The sequence below is a fragment of the Aythya fuligula genome, chromosome 15, assembly GCF_009819795.1.
Source record: "Aythya fuligula isolate bAytFul2 chromosome 15, bAytFul2.pri, whole genome shotgun sequence".
NCBI classification, from domain to species: Eukaryota; Metazoa; Chordata; class Aves; order Anseriformes; family Anatidae; genus Aythya; species Aythya fuligula.
In genome coordinates this window covers 12,129,360-12,151,282 of record NC_045573.1, presented here as the reverse complement: position 1 = coordinate 12,151,282, position 21,923 = coordinate 12,129,360, and the positions used below count along the sequence as shown (strand labels likewise).

The window sequence follows — 21,923 nt, the reverse complement described above, 5'->3', positions numbered from 1 at the left end:
AAACCACCGCTGGGAGCCAGCCGCCACGTCTCCAGTTTTATTTCCGAAAAGGACCTCGTTTTCCCAAAGAAAATACAGGTCTGAGCCTGCCCCGGCACCCCTCGCACTGGCACGGCCTCCGACTGCGAGACCCGGAGCGCGTGGGGCTGCGTGGCCCCCGGCATCCCACAGGGAGCCCCAGGAGGTGGCACTGGGCTGTCACCGACACCCCCACACCCACCCTCCTGTGCCCGGTGCCTACCTTGCAGGGCGGTGCTCGAGCATCGCTCCCCGGGTGCCGCGGTACCCAGCCCGGCACGGCCACGCGCCCAGCCCGGCCACGGCTGGACCGAAGGGGCTGGGATGCTGCCGTGGCCCGATGCTGCCTGGCACGAGGAGCGGGGATGTCCCCTCCCTGTGGGACAGCAGGTCCGGCGTGGCGATGGTGACAACGTCCCACACGGGCACCCGCAGCGGCTCAGGGTCGCCGGCACCCCCACGGGGCTCCCCTGCGCCCTGCCGGCGGGTTCCCCCCTCGGGGTCGGCATCTGTCGGAGGGGACGAGGCGGGTGGCAGGGCTGGCACGGAGGAGAGGACAGTCCGACCGGGCAGGTGGCACGGCGTGGTGGCACGGCGCGGCCTCACTCGGCACTGGCGCGTTCCCGCAGCGCCGGCAGCGTCAGGGTCTCCGGCGCCGACTTCTTGCGGGGCCGAGCTTTGGGGGGGGCGAGGAAATCGGGGGCTTCGTCGCTCAGGGGGGTGGAAGGGGCGCTGGCGGGGGCCGAGTGCGTGGCCGTGGGCTGCCCCACCTCGCTGACCGAAATGGTGGGGGCCACCATGCCGATGATCTCGTTGGTGGCCTCCTGCGTCTCCCGCTCGTAGCGCCGCACCTCCTCCATCGTCATGCCTGCCGAGCACACGCGGGCTCACAGCCGCCTCCAGCACAGCCTCGTCCTGCACCCCCCGGTGTCCCCAACCCCATCAGGTGCCAGCCCCGGGCACGGCGTCCCCGTGGGGCAGGGGACAAGGGCTGGAGCAGCGGGGCAGCGGGTGAAGGCGAGGTGGCAGCAAAACCCTGCGGGGAGGGGACTGAGCCATGCCGGGGGGCGCAGCGGTGGCGCAGGGGGGCTCCATGTGCACGGGGACCACCAACGTGTGCCGAGGTGGGAACCCAAGGGGAACCAGGCAGGGCAGGCAGGGGGCATGGGGAGCAGGAGGAACAGCCAACACGGTTGGTGGCATCGGGGGTCCCGCGCGCAGAGGGGCTGGGGGACGCCGCGGGGACTCACCGCACCACTCGTCCACCCAGGTGAAGGCCTGCCGGTGCCCGATCAGCAGGATGTCCCGGATCACCTGTGACACCGGCCATCAGCACCCACACCCAGGTGGCCCCACGCCACCCTCGGCCGCCCTCACCTTGTGCACGAACTGCTCCACGCGCGTCTGCAGCCCCCACACCTCGAACTTGACGGTCACCAGCTTGTAGGAGCACATGATGGGCTTGGTGTGCTGGCGCCAGCCCTCCCGCAGCGGCCCCCGGCCCGTCTTGGCCGAGCTGAAGAACCGGGGGTCCTGGGGCGCAGAGCAGGGCCATGAGCCGGGGACGGGGGGACCCGGAGAGGGACACCCCAAGAAGCTGCCCCCCCCCCAGCCCCGTTACCTCCAGGCTGCGGTAGTAGCGCTCGGGGATCTCGTCGAAGGCGATGTCCAGGAAGGAGACCTCGTGGTCGCCCAGGATTTTATCGCTGTGGAAGATCTGGGGTGGGCAGGGAGGGTGAGAGGGGTCGGCACCGGCCGCGTGTGCCCCCCCCTTGGTGAGTTTGCCGGGTCTCAGCCGTGCCGCCAGCTCAGGAGGTGGGGAGGGCCGCGGCCGGTGCCACTCACGTTCTCGCTGTCCCCGCAGTTGTCCTCGTATTTGGTCTCGATGTAGATGGAGAACTTGGGCAGGAAGGAGCACTGCGGGGAGAGCGCCTGGGAGCTGGTCCCCGAGGGACGCCCACCCGGGCGCCCCCTCCCCAGCCACATGATGGGAAAGGGACCGGACCCCCCCGTGCCCTTACCGTGTACTCTGCAGGGCCACGCGGCACGCCGGCATCACGGGGTGGCACCGTGGGGGAAGAGAGGGAGAGGTGAGACCGGGACACGGCTGGCCCCGCAGTGCCGGGCGGCCCCGTCCCCGTGTCTCACCCGTGATGGTGTAGGGGTAGTAGTTCCAGGCTTTCTCCGTGATGTAGAAGATTCGGGGGGTCACCGCCCGGGCCCAGCTCGGCAGCTTGCTGTTTTTTGGGAGGGAGGCAGGATACGGCCCAGGAGCACGGCCCTGCCGTGCCAGCACAGCTCCCAGACCCCCATCGCCTCCCCAGGGACCTCACCCCTTCCCCAGAACCCCTCCACCACCCCAGAACCCCCCATCACCCCAAGACCCTCCCCATCACCCCAGGACCAGGTCCCCATCGCGGTCCTGTCCCCCCACAGGCACCCCTGGCCCCGTTTCCCGGGCAGGATCCGGCCCCGCTCGCCACGGCGGCTGCCTCCCTCCCAGCGGCGGTGTTTTTTGATTAATTTTCAGGCGTTATAAATAACATCCCCGAGAGGAGAATCGTGAGTGCCGCAGCTAAAAATATCCCGTCTAACGCCAGCGACTCCCCGGCGGGGGAGCCGCCGGTGCACGCTCGGCCGCGCGCCGCAGCTGGCGGCGGGGACACGGGGACAGCAGCGCCGCGTGCCTGCGGCCACCCAAAAGGCACCCGGGGCTGCGTGTGGGGACACGGGGACACCCCGGGACAGGCAGGGGAGCAGCCGGGGGTGTCCCCGCACAGCCCGGGGCGGTGCAGTGGGACCCATGGGGAGGGGTGGGCTGGGAGAGGGTGCGGCCCCCAAGGATGGGGGCACCCCAGGACATGGGTGCGCACCAGGAGATGTACATGTCCCTAAGATGGGTGCAGTCCCCAAAGATGGGTGGGGTGCACCCCAGGAGATGGGTGCAGTCCCCAAGGGTAGGTGCTGCCCCTAGGAGCTTCCTGGGGTGCACACACCCCAGGAGATGGGTGCAGACCCTGAAGAGATGGGTGCACCCCAGGAGATGGGTGCAGTCCCCAAAGGTAGGTGCAGCCCCCAGGAGATGCGCACACCCCAGGAGATGAGAAGGGTGCAGTCCCTGAAGATGGGTGCAGCCCTCAGGAGATGGATGCAATCCCAAAGATGGGTGCAGCCCCTAAGAGATGTGCGCACCCCAAAGATGAGTGCAGTCCCCAAAGATGGGTGAACACCAGGAGATGAGTGAAGTCCCCAAAGATGGGTGCAGTCCCCGAAGATGGGTGCACACCAGTAGATGGGGGCACCCCTGGGAGATGGGTGCATCCCCCAAAAGGTGGGTGCATCCCCGGAGGCAGGTGCAGCCCCACTGCCCCAAGGCTGTTCCCTGAGGATTTTGGGAGCAGGGACGGGGTCACACCACCCCCTGCCCATGCCCCCCAGCACAGCAGTGTCCCCGCGGAGCTGGGGCAGGATGGGACCACGGGCGGGTGCCTCACCTGGAGAGGTGGACGCGCTTCTCGGTGAACTGGCCGGGGCCGTGGACGGGGTCCTCGTGGGGCTCGTTCTTCACCACCTCCACGCCCTCGCCCTTCTCGCTCTCCTGGTGGCTGTGCTTGCTGATGGTGTACAGCTGCCCCACGCGGTACTGCAGTGAGCGAGAGGGGAAACTGAGGCACGGAGCAAAGCGGTGCCAGAGCCCGAGCCGTGCAGCAGGCAGGCGTCTCCCCAGGGTCCCCCTGCTCTCACGCATGGGCGAGGGCCGGATCCTGCCCTTCCCACTGCCCAGGTACCTGCAGCGATTTCCCTGCCTGCCTGCCCGGGCAGGCCAGGAAAAAAAAAAAAAAAACAAAACCCACGGCCGTGTGTGCCCGTACTCGGCGGTGCGGCGGCGCAGTGACCGCATTGTTGTTGTGCCCGAGATCCCATCCATCATCCCGGCTGCCAGGCAGGTCTCCTCGCCGCTCCGCCTAACCGCAAACCTTCCCCAGGTGCTGCCACAAACCCGCAGGTGTGGGCGCAGCTGCCGCGAGCCCCTGCTCCCCAGAACGGCCCCAGCCATCGCTGCTGCTTGCTGGAGGGGATTTGGGCTGCTCTGCCAGCACCCAAAACGCAGCCCTTTGCCTGCCACCTCTGCGCTGCCCCGGGGGCACCGTGCACAGCGATGGGATGTGCCGGGGGGCCCCGTGCTCGCACCCCAAAACACCACACAGCGCATCCCGCACCCAACAACCACAGCCAAAATGACTTAACCGAGGCACTGTCCTCACCCCGAGGGGACAGCAGCAGGGACCGTGGCGTCCCCCAGCCCATCTGATCCCCCAGGACCACCACCCAGTGCCCCCCACGCTCCCCGGGGGGGGACACCCCCGCACCTCCTCGGTGGTGAGCGGCATGCAGATGCGGTACTCCTTGACGAGCATGGTGGCAGGGTCAGGCGCTGGCGGGGGCGCAGCTCATCCTATGGGGGTGGGACGGATGGACACACACACATGGGGTGGCAGCGGGCTGCGGGAGCGGACGCCCACGCTGGCACCGCGCCGCGAGCACCGGTGACTTCACGCGGCGTTGCCATGGCAGTGCTGCGAGGTCACCGGTGCGAGGAGCAGCCCCAGGCGCACCGGCTGTGGGGACACCCCGACACCCCGGGGCACCCCAACACCCCCAGGGCATGCCTGAACCCCCTCCTCGCCGTGCAGACACCCGCAGCCCGGTGCAGCTGTCCTGGAGCACACGTATGTTGTTCTCTCCCCACCCTCCCTCCCCAAAAACGGCGCTATCAGTTTGGGGGTGCCACATCCCCATCCTGCCACGCAGACGGCTGTGGGGACAACGGGATGGGTGGGATAAGACCCATGGGGTCATGACAGACCCTGACCCCAATCCTGCTCCCACCTGGGTGCCCCCCAGGGAGCACCCACAGCTGTGTCCCCACGAGGTTGGGGCTCTGTGGGGGTCCCTCCCCTGGTGACACCCAGCCAGGGGCACTGCCAGGCTGCTCCGCTTGCCCCTGGTCCCCGCTCCAGCTGCAGCAGCTTGGGGGGGGCTCCTGGCCATGGCCTGCAGCCCCAAGGGACACAGAGGGGACACAGAGGGGACACAGAAGGGACACGGCAGGGATGCAAGCCCCCAGACAGACACCTCAAGTGGGGCTCAGACCTGGCCCCCTTTGGGGAAGCTGACGGGGGCTGCCTGGGGGTTGCTTGTCCAGACGGGGACACGGAGGTGTCCCTAGGGCCACAGGGTCACTGAGGGCCACAGGGACATCTCGGGGGGTCACAGGGGCTTCCAGCTGATGGGGAAGGGGGCCGGGCGCTGGTGCTGGCTTGCAAGACGCTAAACCCCTCTCGGCGGGCTCCTCACCCACCGCCAGCGACAGAGGTGGCCCTGGCATGCGGCGCAGCCAGCTGAAGGAGGGGACCCCCCTGGGGACCCCCAACCAGCCTGGGGCTGAACCGTGCGCTCCAGCCGGCCCGGGGCTGCCGGAGAGGGGTGCCCGCTGCTCCATCACACCCCTCCCCACCGCCCGCCCCGCTCATCCCGGGGCCCCGGCTGCCGGCTCGGGTATCGTGAGGGGGAGCCCCCCGGCCCCGGCTCCGCCGCCCCCCTCCCCGGCCGCACTCACCCGGGCCCGCAGCGGTGCCCGCTCCCCGCTCCCCGCTCCCCGCCGCCGCCGTGCCCCGGCCGCCCCGGGCCGTGCGCAGGAGCTGCCGCCTCCCGCGCCGCCGCTCCGGTGCACACCGACCCCTAGGGGGAGGAATCCGCCGCGCACCGGCACCGGCACCGCTCCTGCACCGGCAACCGAGCCGCACCGGGGCTCCCCACGGCACGGCACGGCACGGCACGGCACGGCACGGCGGCTCCCCATGGCACAGCACCAGCGCGCCCCATAGCGCGCTATTTGGGTACCCCATGGCACGGCACGGCACGGCACGGCACCGGGGCTCCCCACGGCACGGCACGGCACGGCACCGGGGCACCCCAAGGCATGGCACAGCACCGGCGCCCAGCCACTCCCAGTGCCACCACCGCGCACCCCGGGGCCACGAGACACCCCCAGATCCCTGCGTGGGGTGCAGCCGGCTGGGAGCCCCCCCACACACCCCCCACACCCCCAGCCCACCCGTGGCTGCCTCCCCACGCCCCAGCCTCCCCGTGCCCCCCGGCCGCAGCCCCGCTGCGTTCCCCGTTACCGGCACCAAGCGCTGCAACTCATCGCCGGTGACGGCCGCCGCGCGCTCCCGCGCCTCTTTCCTCTATGAATTTCAATCAACTCAGGCACTAAAAATAGCTCCGCTCCGGCGCTGGGCAGGGCTGCGCCGGGCCGTGCGGTTTTTTTTTCCTTTATTTGCTCAAAAAATTTCTGCCTCGAGAGGCTCCGACGGCCGAGCGCGGGCCCCATCGGCAGGGCGAAGGTCGCGGTGGCGAGGTGACAGCCAGCGTGGGGTTGTGGCACCCGGCTGGGAGGTGGCAGGGACAAGGCGGTGGCACGGTGGTGGCAGGGAGGTGGCACTGGTGAAGAAGCAGGGGGAGGGCAGCCTGGCTAAAAGCAGCGGTGATGTCTGGGGAGGCAGAACCTGAGGGAGCAGCATGGGTTGGGGACAGCGTGGGGACACCGTGCCCCGTGGGTGCCTGTCTCCCGTGCCTGCAGGACACGCCTGCACCGCTCTGCGCCCTTCTTCCCAGCGTGGTGGCACCCTCCTGTGCCACCAGCCTCGTGGTGGCACCCCCGTGTCCTCAGGCAGGGGACTCCCTGCTGCCACCACGGTGTGGAACAGCAGGCACGGGCGCAGCCGCTCCAACCGCGGGGCTCTCACTCAGGTGACGGTGACAGACCTGTCCCCGAGCTTGGGGACTGTGCCCCCCCCCCAGCAGCCACATTCCTCCCGAACCCGTTCTGCAGGGTCCTGCGATGCCAAGTCAGAAGCATCCCGGCTGTTTTTTTTCCTGGTCGTGCCCCGTTTAACTCCAGCAGGAGAGAAGAGGAGCTGCCGAAGGCTGGTGTCCCCCTGCTACCATGCAGCCCCAGAGGGGTGACTCAGAACAGCCCCACCCAGCCATGAAAAAAAAAAAAAAGGGGAAGAAAGCGGAGCAGAAGCAAGTGAAAAACGACCCAAATTTAATCCCAAAGCCCTCCCCGCCCCCAGGCCATCGGGATCCCCCCCCACCCGGCTCCCCCCCCGCCGGCACCCCCAGCACCACCGCTGCTCCCCGGCACGGGGGGAGGCCGGGAGGAAGGAGCTCTCCGAGGCGTCCGGCCTCTTCCTCAGCTCCCTGCCCGGCCCCGTGGCCACCCCGCCGCCCTCAGGAACGGGTCCTGATGAAGACCATCTTGGTGGAGTAGACCAGGTCCACAAGGTAGGCGAGGAAGTTGAAGATGGTGAGGAAGGTGACCCCCAGGTGCTTGTTCCAGGAGCAGTTTGCGCCGCAGGGGCTGGGCCGGCTCCTGTTGTTGAAGCTGTAGAAGGGCCAGATGATGACGGTGGTGAGGTACATGAGCATGGCCAGCGCGTTGTAGGCCACCAGCACCTTCTCCAGAGGGCAGGGAATGTAGCTGAGGCAGCGGCCGATGGTGAAGATGATGATGAGGAGGGTGATGACAAAGCAGACGGAGTAGACGGCCACGCACCACTGCAGGCCGGGCACGGTGTCGTAGGTATCCAGCAAGGAGAAGATGAGACACGCCACGTAGGCTTCAAACACCTTGAGGAGACCGGGCACGGTGGAGAGGAAGCTGCTGATGTCCCCCGGTTTGGCGCGGGTGAGCCCCACCTCGAGGGCGTAGGCGAGGAAGCAGAGGCAGGATATGGCCGTGGCAGCCGCCTGGCGCATGCAGATGCTGCTGCTGCAAGGGCTGCCGATGAAAACGGAGGGGAACACCACCGAGCTGGTGAAGATCATCAGCGCCGCCAGCATGGAGAAGGCCGAGGTGAAGTCGTCCCAGGAGAGGGGCAGCTTGGGGTAGAGCTCAAACAGCTCCAGCAGGACGATCAGCAGCGTGACGGCGAAGCAGAAGCCCCAGCTGAACATGCACCACGTCCCGTAGGGGCCCCTGTAAACCCCGGTGGAGGCCACCAGGCTGAAGGCGATGCAGGACAGCAGGATGGCGAAGAGCCGGGCGATGCCCACCCAGGAGGTGACGGCTCGCAGATTCATCCTCACCAACGCCATGGCCCCGCCGAGCTCCCAAGCTGAGCGCCGGGAAGTGGCCACCGCCTGCTTCCGCTATTTTCTGCGTGCCGGCACCGAGGGGTGGAGCGCACGGGGGGGAGCCGCCGGCCGCCGGCCCACGCACAACATCCCCGGGGGTCCCAAACCACAAACCCCGCTCCCCGTCCCCAGCACGGCCCCGCACGGCCCGGGGCTGGCTGCGGGTGGATCATTAACGCGGGGCCGGCGCTGCTGGTGACGGTTCACGGTTCGACGGGGGGGGGGGGGCCGGGTGCTGGCACCCAGCCCGGGCCCCGCCTCGGGGGCGGGAGGCACCAAGGGGGCTCTCCGCACCCCAGCAGCACCCAGGGGGCCCCCGCGCCCTGCCGGTGCTGCAGTGAGGATTTCGGGGTGCTGCGCCCTAACATCCTAGGGCTCCTTGGAAATGTCCCCGTGCCAGGGGGAGGCAGGGGGCCCGGGGTCCCCAGCCGGGGGTGACGCAGCGGGGAGCAGCAGGGTGTAGCCCGCACACCTCTGGGTGCTGCTGCCGCTCCCTGCGGGCACGGCCGGGGCCCGATAAGCGGCTCAAAGTCCGGGTGCGCCCGCTGCCGTCACCGGGCTGGGCCGGTGGGGTGACAGCAGGGAGGGGACCCGCGCCCTGCTAGCCCCCGGGGACACCACCGCGGCAGGGGGTGGCGGGGGGAGGATGACGATGGTGGATGCTGAAGGCTCCGGCTTCACCTTTAATGCCGAGCGGGCTTCGGGGGATCCTGGTGAAGCCCGGTGGCGAGGCTGGGGGTGACTTGGGGACAGGGACACCCTGGGAGCCCCCTCTGCTCACATCCTTGAGCCAGCGTGGGCCGGGGGGGGGGTGCGAGGCGTCCCCCTGCACCCGATGAGGTGTCCGGGGATGGGGGAAGGTGACGTCGGGGGGCGTGGGTCCGTCCCCAGCCGGCCAGCCAGAGGTGGCACGGGGCAGCACAGTCACTGGTGGGGCAGGGGACGGGCACCGCCACGGGGTTCGGGGTCCCAGGGCTCAGAGGTTGCTGTCGTCCTCGTCCTTGCCCGGCAGCCCGTTGGCGGGGCTCAGCGCCACCCGGTTGCTCTCGTTCAGCCGCCGCACGCGGTAGCTCTCGTAATGCACGTTGTGGGTGATGTCCTTCAGATCCTGCAGGTGGGACCTGCCCGGGGTGGCAGCGAGGAGGAAGGGCACCAAGTCACCGTCACACACCTCCCCTGTGTCTGGGGGTGCCCCCCACCCCCCAACCTCACCCTGGGGTGCTCCAGCAGGGTCCTGGGCACCCCCAGCCCCATTCCCCAGCTCACCGGATGAGCAGGTCCCGCAGCATGGGGAACTCGCAGTGCATCGGGTTCTCCACTGCAAGGCAAGACAGAGCAGGCTGTGGGGACCTCCTGGGTGGGGTGGGGGCCACCGGACCTCGGACACAGCCCCACGCCACGGGGAGAGCAGGCAAGGGTGCACCCAGGGGTGCTGCTGCCCTCGAGGACACCCTGTTGGCACCCTGGTCCCCCTTGGCTGCCCTTACCTTCGATGATGCCCCACTTGGTCTTGCGGCCCAGCACCCGCCTGCCGTTCACCTGGTGCTCCTGGTCCGCCCCCACCACAGCGAACGGGATCTTCTCCTGCGGGCCCAGGGGTGCACGGTCACCCCAGGGTGCCACCGCGCTCCCCCCGGCCCCCAAAACGCCAGCATATCCCGGCCCTCACCCGAATCACGTTGTTGAGCAACCGGTCATCAGGGTCCTCGTCGAAGTCCTCCTGCGGGTACACGCTGATGGCGTGGGCCTTCAGGTCCTGCTGGATCTGCGGGGCACGGGGTGTGAGATGGTGCTGGGCTGAGTTTGGGGGGGGGGGTGTCGGGACCAGGAGCCCCCCGGGGGTGCCCCTCACCCGTTGCTTGAACTCTGCCCGCTCCTCCAGGGTGAGCGTGTCGGCCTTGGCGATCACCGGCACCACGTTGACGATCTTGCTGAGCCTCCGCATGAACTCCAGGTCGAGGGGCCTCAGCCTGAGAGGGACGTCCGTCACCCTGCTGTCCCTCCGGCAGCACCCAGGGGTGCCAGGGGTGGGTGGTACTCACCAGTGGCCCGTGGGGGGGACGAAGTACACGCAGCCATGGACCCTGGTGTCCGGGATCTTCCTCTTACGGGTGATGAGGATCTCCTCGCGCAGGTACCTCTCGTACTGCTCGTTGATGTACTTGATGATGGGGTCCCAGCTGGTGACGCAGGGACGGCATCAGAGAGCCCCACGGGGAGGGGGGGGTCACCCTCTCCCAAAATGCTGCCACCTCCCCCGCCCCCGCCCGCACCCTACCAGTTCTCGTTGTTGATCTGGTCCCCGAAGCCCGGCGTGTCCGTCACCGTCAGCTTCATCTTCACACCCTTCTCCTCGATGACTACGGGGCAGGTGGGGGTCAGGGGGCTCCGCGCATGAAGGAGGCTTCCCCTGCTCCTCCCCGGGGCTTAAGGGACACGACCGCACCGGTGGCCTTACCGTGGGTGACCGACTGCAGCTGCACCGTCTTGGGGATGCGCTCCTCCTGGCCGGGCTGCGAGGCTTTGCGGCTCACTTTGGACTTGAAGAGGGTGTTCACCATCGTGGACTTCCCCAGCCCGCTCTGCCCTGAGGGGACACCAGCAGCGCCGCTTTGTCCCCTCTGATGGTATTTATAACCCCTCTCCCTATGGTAACGCCTCGGTACCCACTTAGGAGCATCCCAGTCCCGCAGGACCAAGCTTGGGATGTTTCCCAGCTCCTGGTGCTGCAGGAAGCATCACCACTGTGTCACACTACAGGATCCATCCTTCCCCAATTTATTGTTTTTTTGTTTTGTTTTGTTGTTTTTTTTAATTTATTGTTAAAAGCCTGCTTCTTCCCATCCTCCCCCCGCACTGTGGCATCACGTTTCCAGCCACCAGCCCCGCGAGCGCTCACCGACGACCATGATGTTGAACTCGAAGCCCGTCTTCATGGTCTTGATCCTCATCTGGTCGAGCACGGCTTCGATCCCCACGTAGCCAAAGAGCTCATGCGCCCCCTTGCTGGGTGCAGCGCCCGGGGGCAGCTCCTCGAGCACGGCCGGCGCCTCCATGCTGCTCTCCTGCGGCTCCAGGCTGCTCCCTGCGCGGGGGCGAACGCGGGGTGAGCCCAGGGCTGCCGAGGAGCAGGGACAACCCCAAACCCCGTCCCCAGCTTGCTCCCGTGCCCCGTGGGACGCCCGGGCTGGCTGCTGCTCGCCTCACCGCCGTTACCCCAGCAGCAGCCGCGCCGGCGGGCACGCAGCCCCGGCGCATTCCTGGCAGCTGGCGAGGCAAAGCTCGGCAACGGGGCACGCCGCCCCCCTGGCACCACGGGCAGAGGGGACGTGGGAGTCCCTTAGCGGCATCATTGGGGTGATTCTGCCCCAATGTGGGCCACCGAGCACCTGCATCCACCCAAGCCCTCCACGATGCCACCCGCAGCTCGGCAAGCGGTGGAGTCTCAAGCACCGGCACCCGGTCCCAGCCAGCAGCATCCTTCATTGTCACCCCGTGCCATGGCCAGCGGGCACCTTGTGGCGCAGCCCTGGTGTGCACGGGGGGGCTCCGGGCACGGCCCTGCACCCTGCTTTGCATCAGGCACCTGTAACCCAGGAGGGGAGCGCAGGCGGTGGCACCGCCACGGGGGCTGGCACCGAGATGCGTGTCCAGCCCCAAGAGGGTGAAGGGTGGCAGTGCCACCACGGTGCCACCGGGTACCAGCAGGACCAGAGCCACCAGGCGTGCAGCCAGAGCCCCTCACCTTCCGCCCACCCCAGCCCTTTGTGTGGCGGCTTCCAGGGGCCCCCGAGCCCTCATCCCCCTCCTCCTCCTCCTCCTTCTCCTTTTCCCTCCCAGCACGGCCATTGTTCGGGTCCTACCTCTGCGACGCGACGTCCCCGCTCCCACGCAGCTGGCTGGGGACAGGGGGGGGGACCCCGGGTGTCCCCGTCCCCCGGTCCCTGCAGCTCTGCAGCCCGGTGCCGTCCCCTCCGGGGCTCAATCGCGGGCTGGCGCCCGGCTGCGCTCGCACATGCCCAGCATGGCAACAACCCTGCCTCCCCCGCCCCCCGCCCATGCACCGAGTTTGCCCGTTCTGAGCTCAGCCGGCACCAACGGGGACCCCAGCACAGCGACGCCCCCATCCCCAAACAGCACCCTGAGCACCCACGGCGTGGGTGGCCCCCGAGCACCCCCACCAGCTCCGTGGCACCCGGGGCTGTCCCCCCCACCCCGGGGCACCCACCTGGCACCGGGCGGTGGTGGGGGAAGCGCCGGGGACCCCCACACGCCCGGCGCTGCCCACCCCGCTGCCGCAGTGCCCCACGGCGCCTGCGTCCCCCAGCCCACGCCGCAGCCTCCCCGCCTGGCACATATGTGCCAGCCATCTCTTGGCGTTGGCGAGGCTCGAGCAGCAGCTTGCCGCCGGCCCAAGCTGCCGACGCAGCCACGTGCCACTTGTCCTGGGGACAGGGACCCGCAGGGTCCAGGAGGCAGACGGAGCGATGCGCTCGGTGCCGTGCGTCCCGGGGAGGGGGGGACCGGGTGACCCGTGGCCACCAGTGGGCACGAGCCCACCTTGCTGGGTGGTGCTGGATCAACTGCACCTGCCAGGATAAAGCAGGTGACCGGGAAGGTGGCAGGGCTGGGGACAGCAGCGCTGCATGGCCTGGCGAGCAGCCGGCTGGGAGCACCCCAGGGTGCTGCGCACGCCACCCTCCCGGGGGGAGATTTTATCTCTCCAAACCTGGCATGGCCCAGATCCCATCCGCCCACGGTACCACAGCGCCCTTGGTGGCACTGGCTGGGGCTTTCCTCGGAAATGTCAAAACAGCCCGGGACTTCCTGGTGGCAGCCGTGACACCCAGCTGGCTGGGGGGGGGGGGGACAGGCGGCAGGGTGCTGCCCGCATCAGTGCCTGCTCCCGTGGGTGCCCAGCTTGGAGCGAGCTGTGGGGGCTCGTCCTGCCCTGCTCCCCACTCACCTCAGCACCACGCGGTGCCAGGACCCCCAGCTGCCCCCCACCCTGTCCCCGAGGTTGCCAGGACAGATTCGGAACCAAGCGACGCAGCCACTGCCTGCAGCCACCCCGACGGTGCCCCCACCCCCAGTCCCCAAGCCACAACCAGGAGGACGAGCGCAACCCGAGTGCCACCCCGAGCTCAGCGCGGGCAGGAGGAGCTGGGCCAGCCCCGAGCACCCCGCGTGTCCCCACCTCACCTCTGCTCCCCCAAGCAGGGAACACCCCCAGCGCCCCACAAAGCCACCCCACCTCCGCACCACCGCCACCCCAGGGTGCCCGGCCACCCCAGGCAGGGCGCAGCGCCTGCACCCTCACCTCCTGGGGCTGCGATACCCACGCAGGGGCTCCCAGCACGGCTGTCACCTCCTGCCCCGTGCCGTGCCGTGCCGTGCCATGCCGGCGGCAGCGCCGAGCAGACACAAACAGCCGGAGGGGTGCGGGTGGAGCCACGCAGAGGCGCTGGGTGCTGCGCCCATGGCCCCCCGGTGCCGCAGGCGGCCCCGCCGCCCTCCGCCAGAAACCGCGGCCGAGAGCGCGGCGGCCGGGCGGCCCATGTGGGGCCATTAGGGAGCTCTTCATTATCTCTTCATGTGGCCCGGGATAATGGCTCCCTGTAGCCGGACCTGTTCCAGGGCTCATTTAGGATGGTTTATTTTCCAGGCAGGGACGAGTAAGCCCGGGTCCGTGGTATCCCGGGATGGTTTAATTACTGATGCGGGGTTAATCGGCACGTTGGCCGGAGAAGCCTGTAATAAGCTCACAGGGGTGGAGGGAGGCAGCGATGGGAAAGGAGCTGAGCATCGCCGGGTGCAGGGAGCGCGGCCGAAAGGCTCGCAGGATGCAGCCACAGTGAGCCTGCCCCTGTGGTGTGGGGACGGAGGGCTTTGGGGTGCAGATCCCCCACCCCTTACAAGAGCCCGTGGTGGCCATGCCGTGGTGACAGTGCCCACCGTGCCATGGCCGGTCCTCACCCTGCTGAGCGTGACCCAGAAACACCGCTCCCAACGCCACGCAGGACCCGAGGGGACAGCAGTGACCAGCCCCATCCACAGCTGGACCCGGAGCCGGGCTGGCCGTGGAGCTGCACCAGGCCGGGTGCCGCACACCCACCACAAGCAGAAGAGGAAGTGAGACCATGGGGCCCTGCTGCAGTGACAGGGACCAAAACCCTGCCATGACACCAAGCACCCTGCCCACCAAGCATACAGGAACCAGGGCGCTCGCCCTGCCCCGGCACCCCGTGCCCGCCGGCCTCCCCGCGTGCCTCCGTCCGCCCCTACCTCGGCTCCGGCCGTGTGGCTGCTCCACGAGCTGGTCACCGGGGCCGAATGGCTCCTGGGGTGCAAGGCAGGAGGGAGGCTGCAGCCCACGGCTCCTCCTCCGCTCCTCCTCCTCCTCCTCCTCGCCTCGGGGCCCTGCGTGGGTGATTGGGGTGCTTGGTGTGGAAGTGAAACACGGCGGCCGTGGAAGTGAAGCTCGGCGCTTCCCGAAAAAAAAAGAGTGGGCCCGAGCACACCACCAACAGCCCCCAACACCCAGGGCGAACTGTGGCTGCGTGCACCCGTGGGTGCCACTGGCTCAGGCCCTGGTGTCCCCCGGGAGAGGAATTGCCCCGTCCCCACCTCTTCCTGGCACAGGAGCCTCTGTCCCGGTGCCGGTGCCCACGCGCTGCCCTCCGGCTCGCGCCCGCTCCGCAGCCTGGCCCAGCCATGCCCGGCTCGGCCATCCCATCACCAGCCCCCCCGACCCTGCTGTGTCCCCCCCAGCTCGGGTCCAGCCGGGCTGGCTCGGCCATGGGCATTGCTGTGGGATGATTCACTGCAGCCCGGAGCAGATGTATGGATGCCTTCGCGAGCGTTAGTACTTAGAGCCCCGGCGACGGCAGCTTTCAAGGCACCTGAGCGAGACAGGCAATGATCCCCAGGCGTGTAAACAGGCGGCCCCGGCGGCTGCGGCCGTGCCCCGGCCACCCCGGCGTCCTCCCTCCATCCCCGGGGCCATGCCGTGCTCGGGGCCGGACGCCTGGGCAGGCGGTGGGGGGAGACAGCGCCAGGGACGCACCGTGCCCAGCGCCCGGGGGCCCCGTGGTGCCACCTCTGTGAGGGGACACTTGGGGGGTCCCTGCCTGTGGTGGCACGGGGCCACGGGCACGTCCCACATCCCACAGGTGACAGCAAGAGCCACGAGCTGCAGCTGGGCACGTGGGCATCGTGCACCACACCGCTGGCACGGATGAAGCCACCGGTGCAGGGACAGCCTGGGGACGGGAGCGGTGGCTTGGGGACCCCAGGAGGGCTCGCTGGGGCTCTGCCGGGGGGGCCCCGCGGCCCCGCTTCCTCCCCACCCTTCCCGGGGCGCGGGTGGTGCGAGCATGTCAAAGCAGACCTTGGCCCCCCGCCACCTCCTCCGCCCCCGGGCCGCTGCGGGAAGGGAGGCAACAGGATCTGTCCCCGTGCCAAGGCGAGGAGGGATGAGGAGGGAAGAAAGCGCTGGACGCGGGACAAGATCGCAGCGATACGAGGCACGAGCGCGGCCCCGGCGCTCGGCGCTGTGGCGGATGCAGCACATGTGTCCCAACCTGTCTCCCCACGCCGGGGAAAACAATCAGTGCCGGGGGGCGGCGTGGAAAGCTCGCCAGGCACCCCGGGGCCGGGCGGGACGGGAGCGCTGCCAGCACCGTGCTCGGCTCCGTGCCGTGCGGCCCCCCTGCCACGCGCCGTGCCGAGCCGTGCCAGGTTGAGCCCCGAAGCACCCAGCCCTGCAGCGCTGGGCACTGAGAAGGATGCAGGTGGGGACTGGTGACAGTGGCAGTGTCCCCAGTGAGTGTTTCAGGGCCAGTCTGGCACTGCCATGGCCACGTCCCCAGCACCAGCTGGGGTGGCTCGAGGTGGCACCAGCACTGGGGCACACAGCGCGCCTCGGGGCTCACCGACAGCAAAGGGGTCCTGGTGGGGACAGGAGGGAGGGACAGAGGGGAGCGACTCCTACCATGCTCCGGCGTCCCTGGGGTGCAGCAGCCGTCCGCAGCCTCACTGGGCCCCTGTGGCCCCACCGAGCTGGCACTGGAGGAGTTCCCCACGAGGGGACCGGTGCCAGTTCCATCCCTTGGTGCTGCTGGGGTCCCCGACATCAGCACCAGCCCCCCGAGGAAGGTGGGCTGGGAGCTCACTTGCACCGTCTGTGGCTGGGACACCAGCTTGAAGGGGGCTGCTTGGGGGGCTGGCAGCAGGGACAGCCCCTCCCCGGGGTCGGTGGCCACGGTGGCAGCAAGGGTGGCATCCCCTGGGCCCCGTGGGGGCGGGCGGGCCAGGCGGGGGCTGGCGCTGAGACAGACCCTGAGCTGCGTCCGGGGCGGCCCCGGAGCCACCTCGGTGGGTGAGGAGGAGGAAGAGGGGGAGGAAGGGCAGCAGGCACGGGGCTGGGTGATGGGACTGCGGGCACCCCACGGCAGCGGGGGGCGTGAGGCCGGCGGGGGGACCCCCGGCTCCTCGGCGATGTGCAGGTCCAGCGCCGGCAGCGAGCCGTGGCCGGTGGCCACGTGGAGGGGACGCTCTGGCTCCGCCGGGAAGACGCTGCCGTGGGACGGCACCTTCTTCAGGCCGGGGCTGGTGGCCGGGGGGGCTCCCGGCGGCCGGGGGGGCGCGGGGCTCTCCAGGCTGGAGGAGGAGCTGCGCAGGCTCTCGCCATCGCTGCCCGGCCCCGGGCGGGTCTGGAAGGAGGCGACGTGGGCGATGCCGCTGCCGCTGGGGCCCCGGTTGGCGGCGAGGCTGGCGCTGAGCCGGCTCCGCAGCAGCGGGCTGTGGGACGGGCTGGGGCCGCTGCCCATGCGGGGCGCGGGGCTGGGCTGCAGCAACCGGTGGCTCTCGACGGCACCCGAGGGCAGCGGGGACGCAGCGGGGGAGCCGGGCACCTCGTCCACATCCTCCGTGTCCTCCGCCTCAAACGACTTCTTGAGCGCTGGGTGAGAGAGAGGTGGTGTGAGAGTGGCACCCGACGGCACGGCTGAGCCCGGAGCTCATCAGACACCCCCTGCCCCGTGTACCCAGAGTCCCCCCCCCCGTGCAGCCGGGTGCCAAAGAGCCGTTTGTGAGCCCGGCCCGGATGGGAAACCGGATCGCTGCGGCCGGCCCCACGGCATTGTTCTCCCCGGCTTATCTGCGGGCCAGCCGGCCGGTGCCGCTGCCTCCCCGGCTCCCCCGCGCAGCACACTGCCCGCTTTATTCCCCTGTAAGGGATCCGGCCCTGCGTAACCAGATCCCCGCCGGACCCTCTCGTCCCGCATCCCTCAGGAGCACAGCTCCAGCTGCGGGCACCAGCGCTGAGGATTCCTGCCCTGTTCCAGGGCGTTAACCCTGAAGCCTACTGATGGCGAGGCGGGCCAGCGCTATCGCTACGTGCAGCGGTAACGTTACAGGGCACGTGCTCAGCCTCTGCTGACCCCCACAGCCCTGCCAAGGGCTCTTCCACTTCCCCACGAGCAGCAGGCAGGAGGCTTCACGGATCTATCCGCAACCACCAGCCCACGCCGCGTCCCCAGGGCTCCTGTCGGTGCAAACGCGCCTCCCGCTTCCCCCGCGCGCCCCCCGCCCACTCGCAGCCCTTTGGGCATCACAGCAAGCTGGCTGCGGAGCAAAGCCTCCTGCCACGGGGCGTTTGGCAGCGGCGGGGGGCGAGCCGGGGCCCAGGCCTGGCACCCCGCTCCCCCGGGGGCAGCGATCCCTCACAGCCCGGCCAGGCACCGCCGCGGTGGGTCTGAGCAGCCAGGACCCCCGCGAAGCCCCCGCGGGCAGGAAGCGCCTTCGCGGGGCGGCCGCCCCCTCCTTCCCTCCCTCCTTTCCTCCCTCCTTCCCTCTCTCGGCAGCGCGGGGCCCCCCGGGAGCCGCGTTCCTGCCAGATCTGCCAAAGCGGCACCGTTTGGTGCCAGCTCCCCACGGAGAGCTCCCACCGAGCGCTGCCTGCGGCGGGGAGCCCCACGCGGCGCCCCGTCCTCCCCGCCGTGCCGCCACATGCACCGGCGCGAGGCCGCCCTCGTCCTCCTCTTCCTCGGCCCCATCCCCTGGCTTGGCCACGGCCCCATCAGTGCTGGGGGCAGTGGGGTGATGGGGTGGGGGCCAAGGGGTGGAGGCGATGGGATGGGGGCCGTGGGGTGGGGGCAAAGGGGACCTGGCCAGGGGCGATGGGGCTGGGCTGGGTCTCGCTGCCCCGTCCCCTCCTCAGGTCACTGGCCCCGTGCCCGGGGCTGGGCAGAGGTCAGAGGCCGGGGCACGGGGTGATGCTAATAACAGCTCTCCGCCGGGCAGGTATTTCCCAGGCAGCCAGGCTGCCGGGGGCGGTGGGGACACGGGGGCGATGGGGACACGGGGGGGCGGCCCCACTCTGCTCTACTCTCCATCGCCGCAGCCCGGGGGTACCCCAAACCGCCTCCTTTTACCCCAAATCTTCCCCAGCCCTGAGCCACCCTCGCCATCCTCCGCCCGGCGGCGGTGCCCGGAGCCAGGGGCAGGGCGGGGGCGGCGGAGCAGCCCCGGGGGGGGCCGGGGTAGGTGCTCGCATTCCTCCCCGGCGAGGGCAGCAGCAGCCCCAGCGTCAGGTTTCGCCGCCCGCTCCTCCCCACCCTGCCCCTTCCCAAGCCCCTGCCCCGACCCGCCGCGGCCTCCGGCGAGCAGCGAGGGAGGATTTGGGGCCGAAAGGAAAAAAAAAAAAAAAGAAAAAAAATGAAAAGGAAAAAAAAAAAAAAGAAAAGAAAAGGAAAATTAAAAAAAAAAAAAAAAAAAGAAAGAAAACAAAAGGGAAAAGAAGTTCTCGGTGCTATCGGGCTCCCCGTGCCCGGCCCCATTGAGCAGCGATGGGTGGGAGCGCAACGCGGGACGCGGGGTGCACGCGTGGGGGAGCGCACACGCACCCCCCCCACATGAGTGTGTATGTACACACACACACACATGCACACACACGTGTAAATGCACACACAAACACACACAAACACACACACACACGCACACACACGCACACACACGCACACACACGCGCTCCCCTTCCCGGACCGAGCCCAGCCCCGCGCACCCACCCGTGAGCGCAGCCCCGCGTGGGGGCCTGGGGGGCAGCGGGGTCCCGGGGGAGGATTTGGGGGGGCTGGGGAGGGGGGGGTCCCGGCCTCACCTTCGAAGTCGGAGAGGATCCCGTCCAGGTGCTCCTTGACCGAGAGCCGGGCCATGGGCGCGGGGGGCCGCGGGGCTGCACCGCATGGGAACCGGAGCGGAACCGGAGCGGAACCGGAGCAGCGCAGCCCGGACCGGGACGGCGGCGGCTGCCCCGGGCTGTGCGGGCGAGCAGGCGAAGGAGGAGGGGAAAGGAGCGGGAGGAGGGGAGGGGAGGGCTGCAGGGGGCGGGGGCGGCGGGGGGAGGCGCTGCCCTCGCCCCCGCCCCGGCCGGACCCCCCCACCCGCTTCCCCGGGCCAGGCTTGGGGGGCTCCGGTGGTCCCAACCCCGCCAGCCCCATCCCACGACTGCCCTGGGATGCTGCACCCCTCGCCCCCCACGGATGGGGTCACCCATGGGTGCTGGAGGAGGACGGGACCCCCCCCGCCACCCACAAGGTGGGCGTGCAGAGCGGTGGCCAGAGCTGGGGACCCCCCTGCCTGGCCTTGCAGCCCCCGTGCAAAGGGGGCACCCAGAGGCCCTGCCCCACGCTGCCCCCTCCCAGGGATGCTCCCAGCACCCGCCTTGGCGCTGCTCAATGTGGGGGTCCTGGGTGGGCGGGGGTCCTGGGGGTCCCGGGTGGGCTGTGCGCCGCAGGCCAGGGATTTCCTGCTTGGAGCAAGAGGAGGAAAACCTGGTGGCGCAGGCAAGCCGCCTGTTGTCACCTCCTCGCCAGGTGTTTGGGTGCCCACTGGGTGTTACCGTCCCCTGTCCTGCATCCTGGAGCATCCCTGGGGACCGGCCACCAGCCGCAGGGACCCGCGCTCCCCGCCAGCATCCCGGGGTGCAGCCCAAGGTGAGTGCCAAGGGGCAGCACCGATGGGCGAGGGGCTGCCCCCCGATAGCCCCATGGGGTGCTCGAGGGGGGCACCAAGGGTTAAGCCGCCCCCTCCCGGTCCCCAGCCCCAGCGAGGGAGATTGGCAGCAGATGTGGAAGGGAAGGAGCTGGAAATCCCTTCTCCAAACAGGGTCCCGCAGCACCAGCCCTGCTCCTCACCACCCTCCAGCCACACGGCCGAGAGTAAACACCCGGCGGCTGCAGCGCATTCCTGCGCTGGGCCCGGGCTGGGGGCTGCAGCCCCGCGCCCCTGTCCCCACGGGGAGCCCACGGGTGCAGCCCCAGTGCCGTGTCCTCACCCAAGGGTGCAGGACACCACCACGGTGTGGTCCTGGCCACATTTGGGGGCTTTCAGAGGTGCCCGCTGGCTCCCCAAGGAAGGGTCTGGCGGTGCTGCGGTGTGCTCCATGAGGCCGGGGTGATTTATTTTCACCCGTGGAGCCGAGCCAGCACTGGGCTCGCTGTGCCCGACCCAAGGAAGGCAGCAGCAGGGTGGCCACAGGGCCGGCACCGTGGCCACGGTCGGGGCTCGCGGCGCACCCATGGCAGGGCCAGAAGGGCCGGAGCGCGGTGGCGGCGGTGCGAGGAGCCTTGCAGAAGCTGCCGAGCGGCCCCAAGGAGTTTTGGAGCCGCGACAGCCCCGCAAAGCCATAAAGCTATTGAAAGCGTGTTTGTTTAAACGCACTTCTGTTTTTTTAAGAGCTCTTCAAAGCTGCCCGAGGTGGGCTGGGGTGGCCTGCAGCCGCCAGGCGCTGCCGACATCCAGAAGAGCTCGGGTGCTTCAGAGCCACTGCAAACACCTGGTGAAGAAGGGTTTTAGAGGAGTTTTGGAGCTGCTTTCAGCTCCACAAAGCTGCACGGAGCTGTTCCAGAGCCGCTCACACCTTTTCAGTGCCCTTTGGGGGAGGTTTCGAACCACTCAGAGAAGCTTATGGCCATCGAGAGGTTTTAATGCTGTTGAGAGGGATCTTAGAAGGGTTTGGAGGCAATTTAGGGGCCTCACAGAGGGCTTCAGAGCACTTGAGACACCTCAGAGCCATTCACAGGAGGCTTGGAGTGCTACAGAGCTGCTAAAGTTTTTTTGTGTGTGTGTTTTTTTTGTTTTTTTTTTTGTTTTTTTTTTTTTTTGAATGCATTTTGAGCTATTTCAAGGAGTTGTAAAAGTTTGAGGAGCTCAAGAGCTACTTCGAGCCGCTCCAAGCAGCTTTAGCTCCTCGGTGCCTTACGGGGCTGGTTGGAGGAGGCTCTTGGAGCAATTCAAGTGCTTCAGCACTGCCCCGAGCTCTGTCCTTGCAGCGTTTTGGGCTGTTCACAGGTATTTTAGGGCTCCTTGAAGTGACTGCATGCCGTGCAGAGCTGTTTACTCACCAGATTTCTAGAGCAGCCTCAGGCTGGTTGAGCTCGAGTTATTTTTTGGAGGCATTTTAAAGGGCTTTCTAGAGGCGCTTAGAGAAATCCTAGCATCCATTTGAGCTGTTTGCAGGGTTGTAGGTCGCTCTGTGGCTCTCCAGAGGTGTTTGAGGGATGCTCCGAGCCCTTTTGTTGCTGCTGGGAGCAGTTTGGAGCAGGATGGAGCGGTTTGCAGGGAGCTGGGTGCTGTGCTGGGGCTGCTCGGAGGCATTTCACAGCATCCAGAGGCACTCGGAGCTCTTTGCAGCAGCT

The 21,923-nt window shown here is 68.8% G+C and overlaps 3 protein-coding genes across 4 annotated transcripts; all 3 read right to left on the bottom strand.

Moving 5' to 3' along the window:
* Window positions 1-30: 30 nt before the first annotated feature.
* LOC116495141 (cytoplasmic phosphatidylinositol transfer protein 1-like) lies at window positions 31-6,235 on the bottom strand. Of its 2 annotated transcripts, none has more exons than XM_032197421.1 (10): window positions 6,207-6,235; window positions 4,389-4,474; window positions 3,513-3,661; window positions 2,167-2,255; window positions 2,040-2,047; window positions 1,864-1,935; window positions 1,640-1,735; window positions 1,396-1,551; window positions 1,269-1,332; window positions 31-886 (listed from the first exon to the last, which is right to left on the bottom strand). In XM_032197421.1, the coding sequence occupies exons 2-10, from the start codon at window positions 4,434-4,436 to the stop codon at window positions 621-623; spliced, it is 948 nt and encodes a 315-aa protein (XP_032053312.1). In that variant the 5' UTR covers window positions 4,437-4,474; window positions 6,207-6,235; the 3' UTR covers window positions 31-620. The 2 variants fall into 2 exon arrangements, with proteins under 2 accessions (XP_032053312.1, XP_032053311.1); XM_032197420.1 differs by lacking the exon at window positions 6,207-6,235 and adding an exon at window positions 5,639-5,680.
* Window positions 6,236-7,195: 960 nt separating this feature from the next.
* LOC116495144 (myeloid-associated differentiation marker-like) lies at window positions 7,196-8,342 on the bottom strand. Its single transcript, XM_032197425.1, has one exon. The coding sequence runs from the start codon at window positions 8,182-8,184 to the stop codon at window positions 7,318-7,320; it is 867 nt and encodes a 288-aa protein (XP_032053316.1). The 5' UTR covers window positions 8,185-8,342; the 3' UTR covers window positions 7,196-7,317.
* A 731-nt stretch (window positions 8,343-9,073) lies between these two features.
* LOC116495131 (septin-9-like) lies at window positions 9,074-19,439 on the bottom strand. The gene is made up of 11 exons (XM_032197408.1): window positions 19,385-19,439; window positions 16,217-17,185; window positions 11,123-11,308; window positions 10,682-10,810; window positions 10,502-10,583; window positions 10,266-10,403; window positions 10,076-10,193; window positions 9,893-9,988; window positions 9,711-9,807; window positions 9,490-9,541; window positions 9,074-9,344 (listed from the first exon to the last, which is right to left on the bottom strand). The coding sequence occupies exons 1-11, from the start codon at window positions 19,437-19,439 to the stop codon at window positions 9,200-9,202; spliced, it is 2,067 nt and encodes a 688-aa protein (XP_032053299.1). The 3' UTR covers window positions 9,074-9,199.
* Between the last annotated feature and the right edge of the window lie 2,484 nt (window positions 19,440-21,923).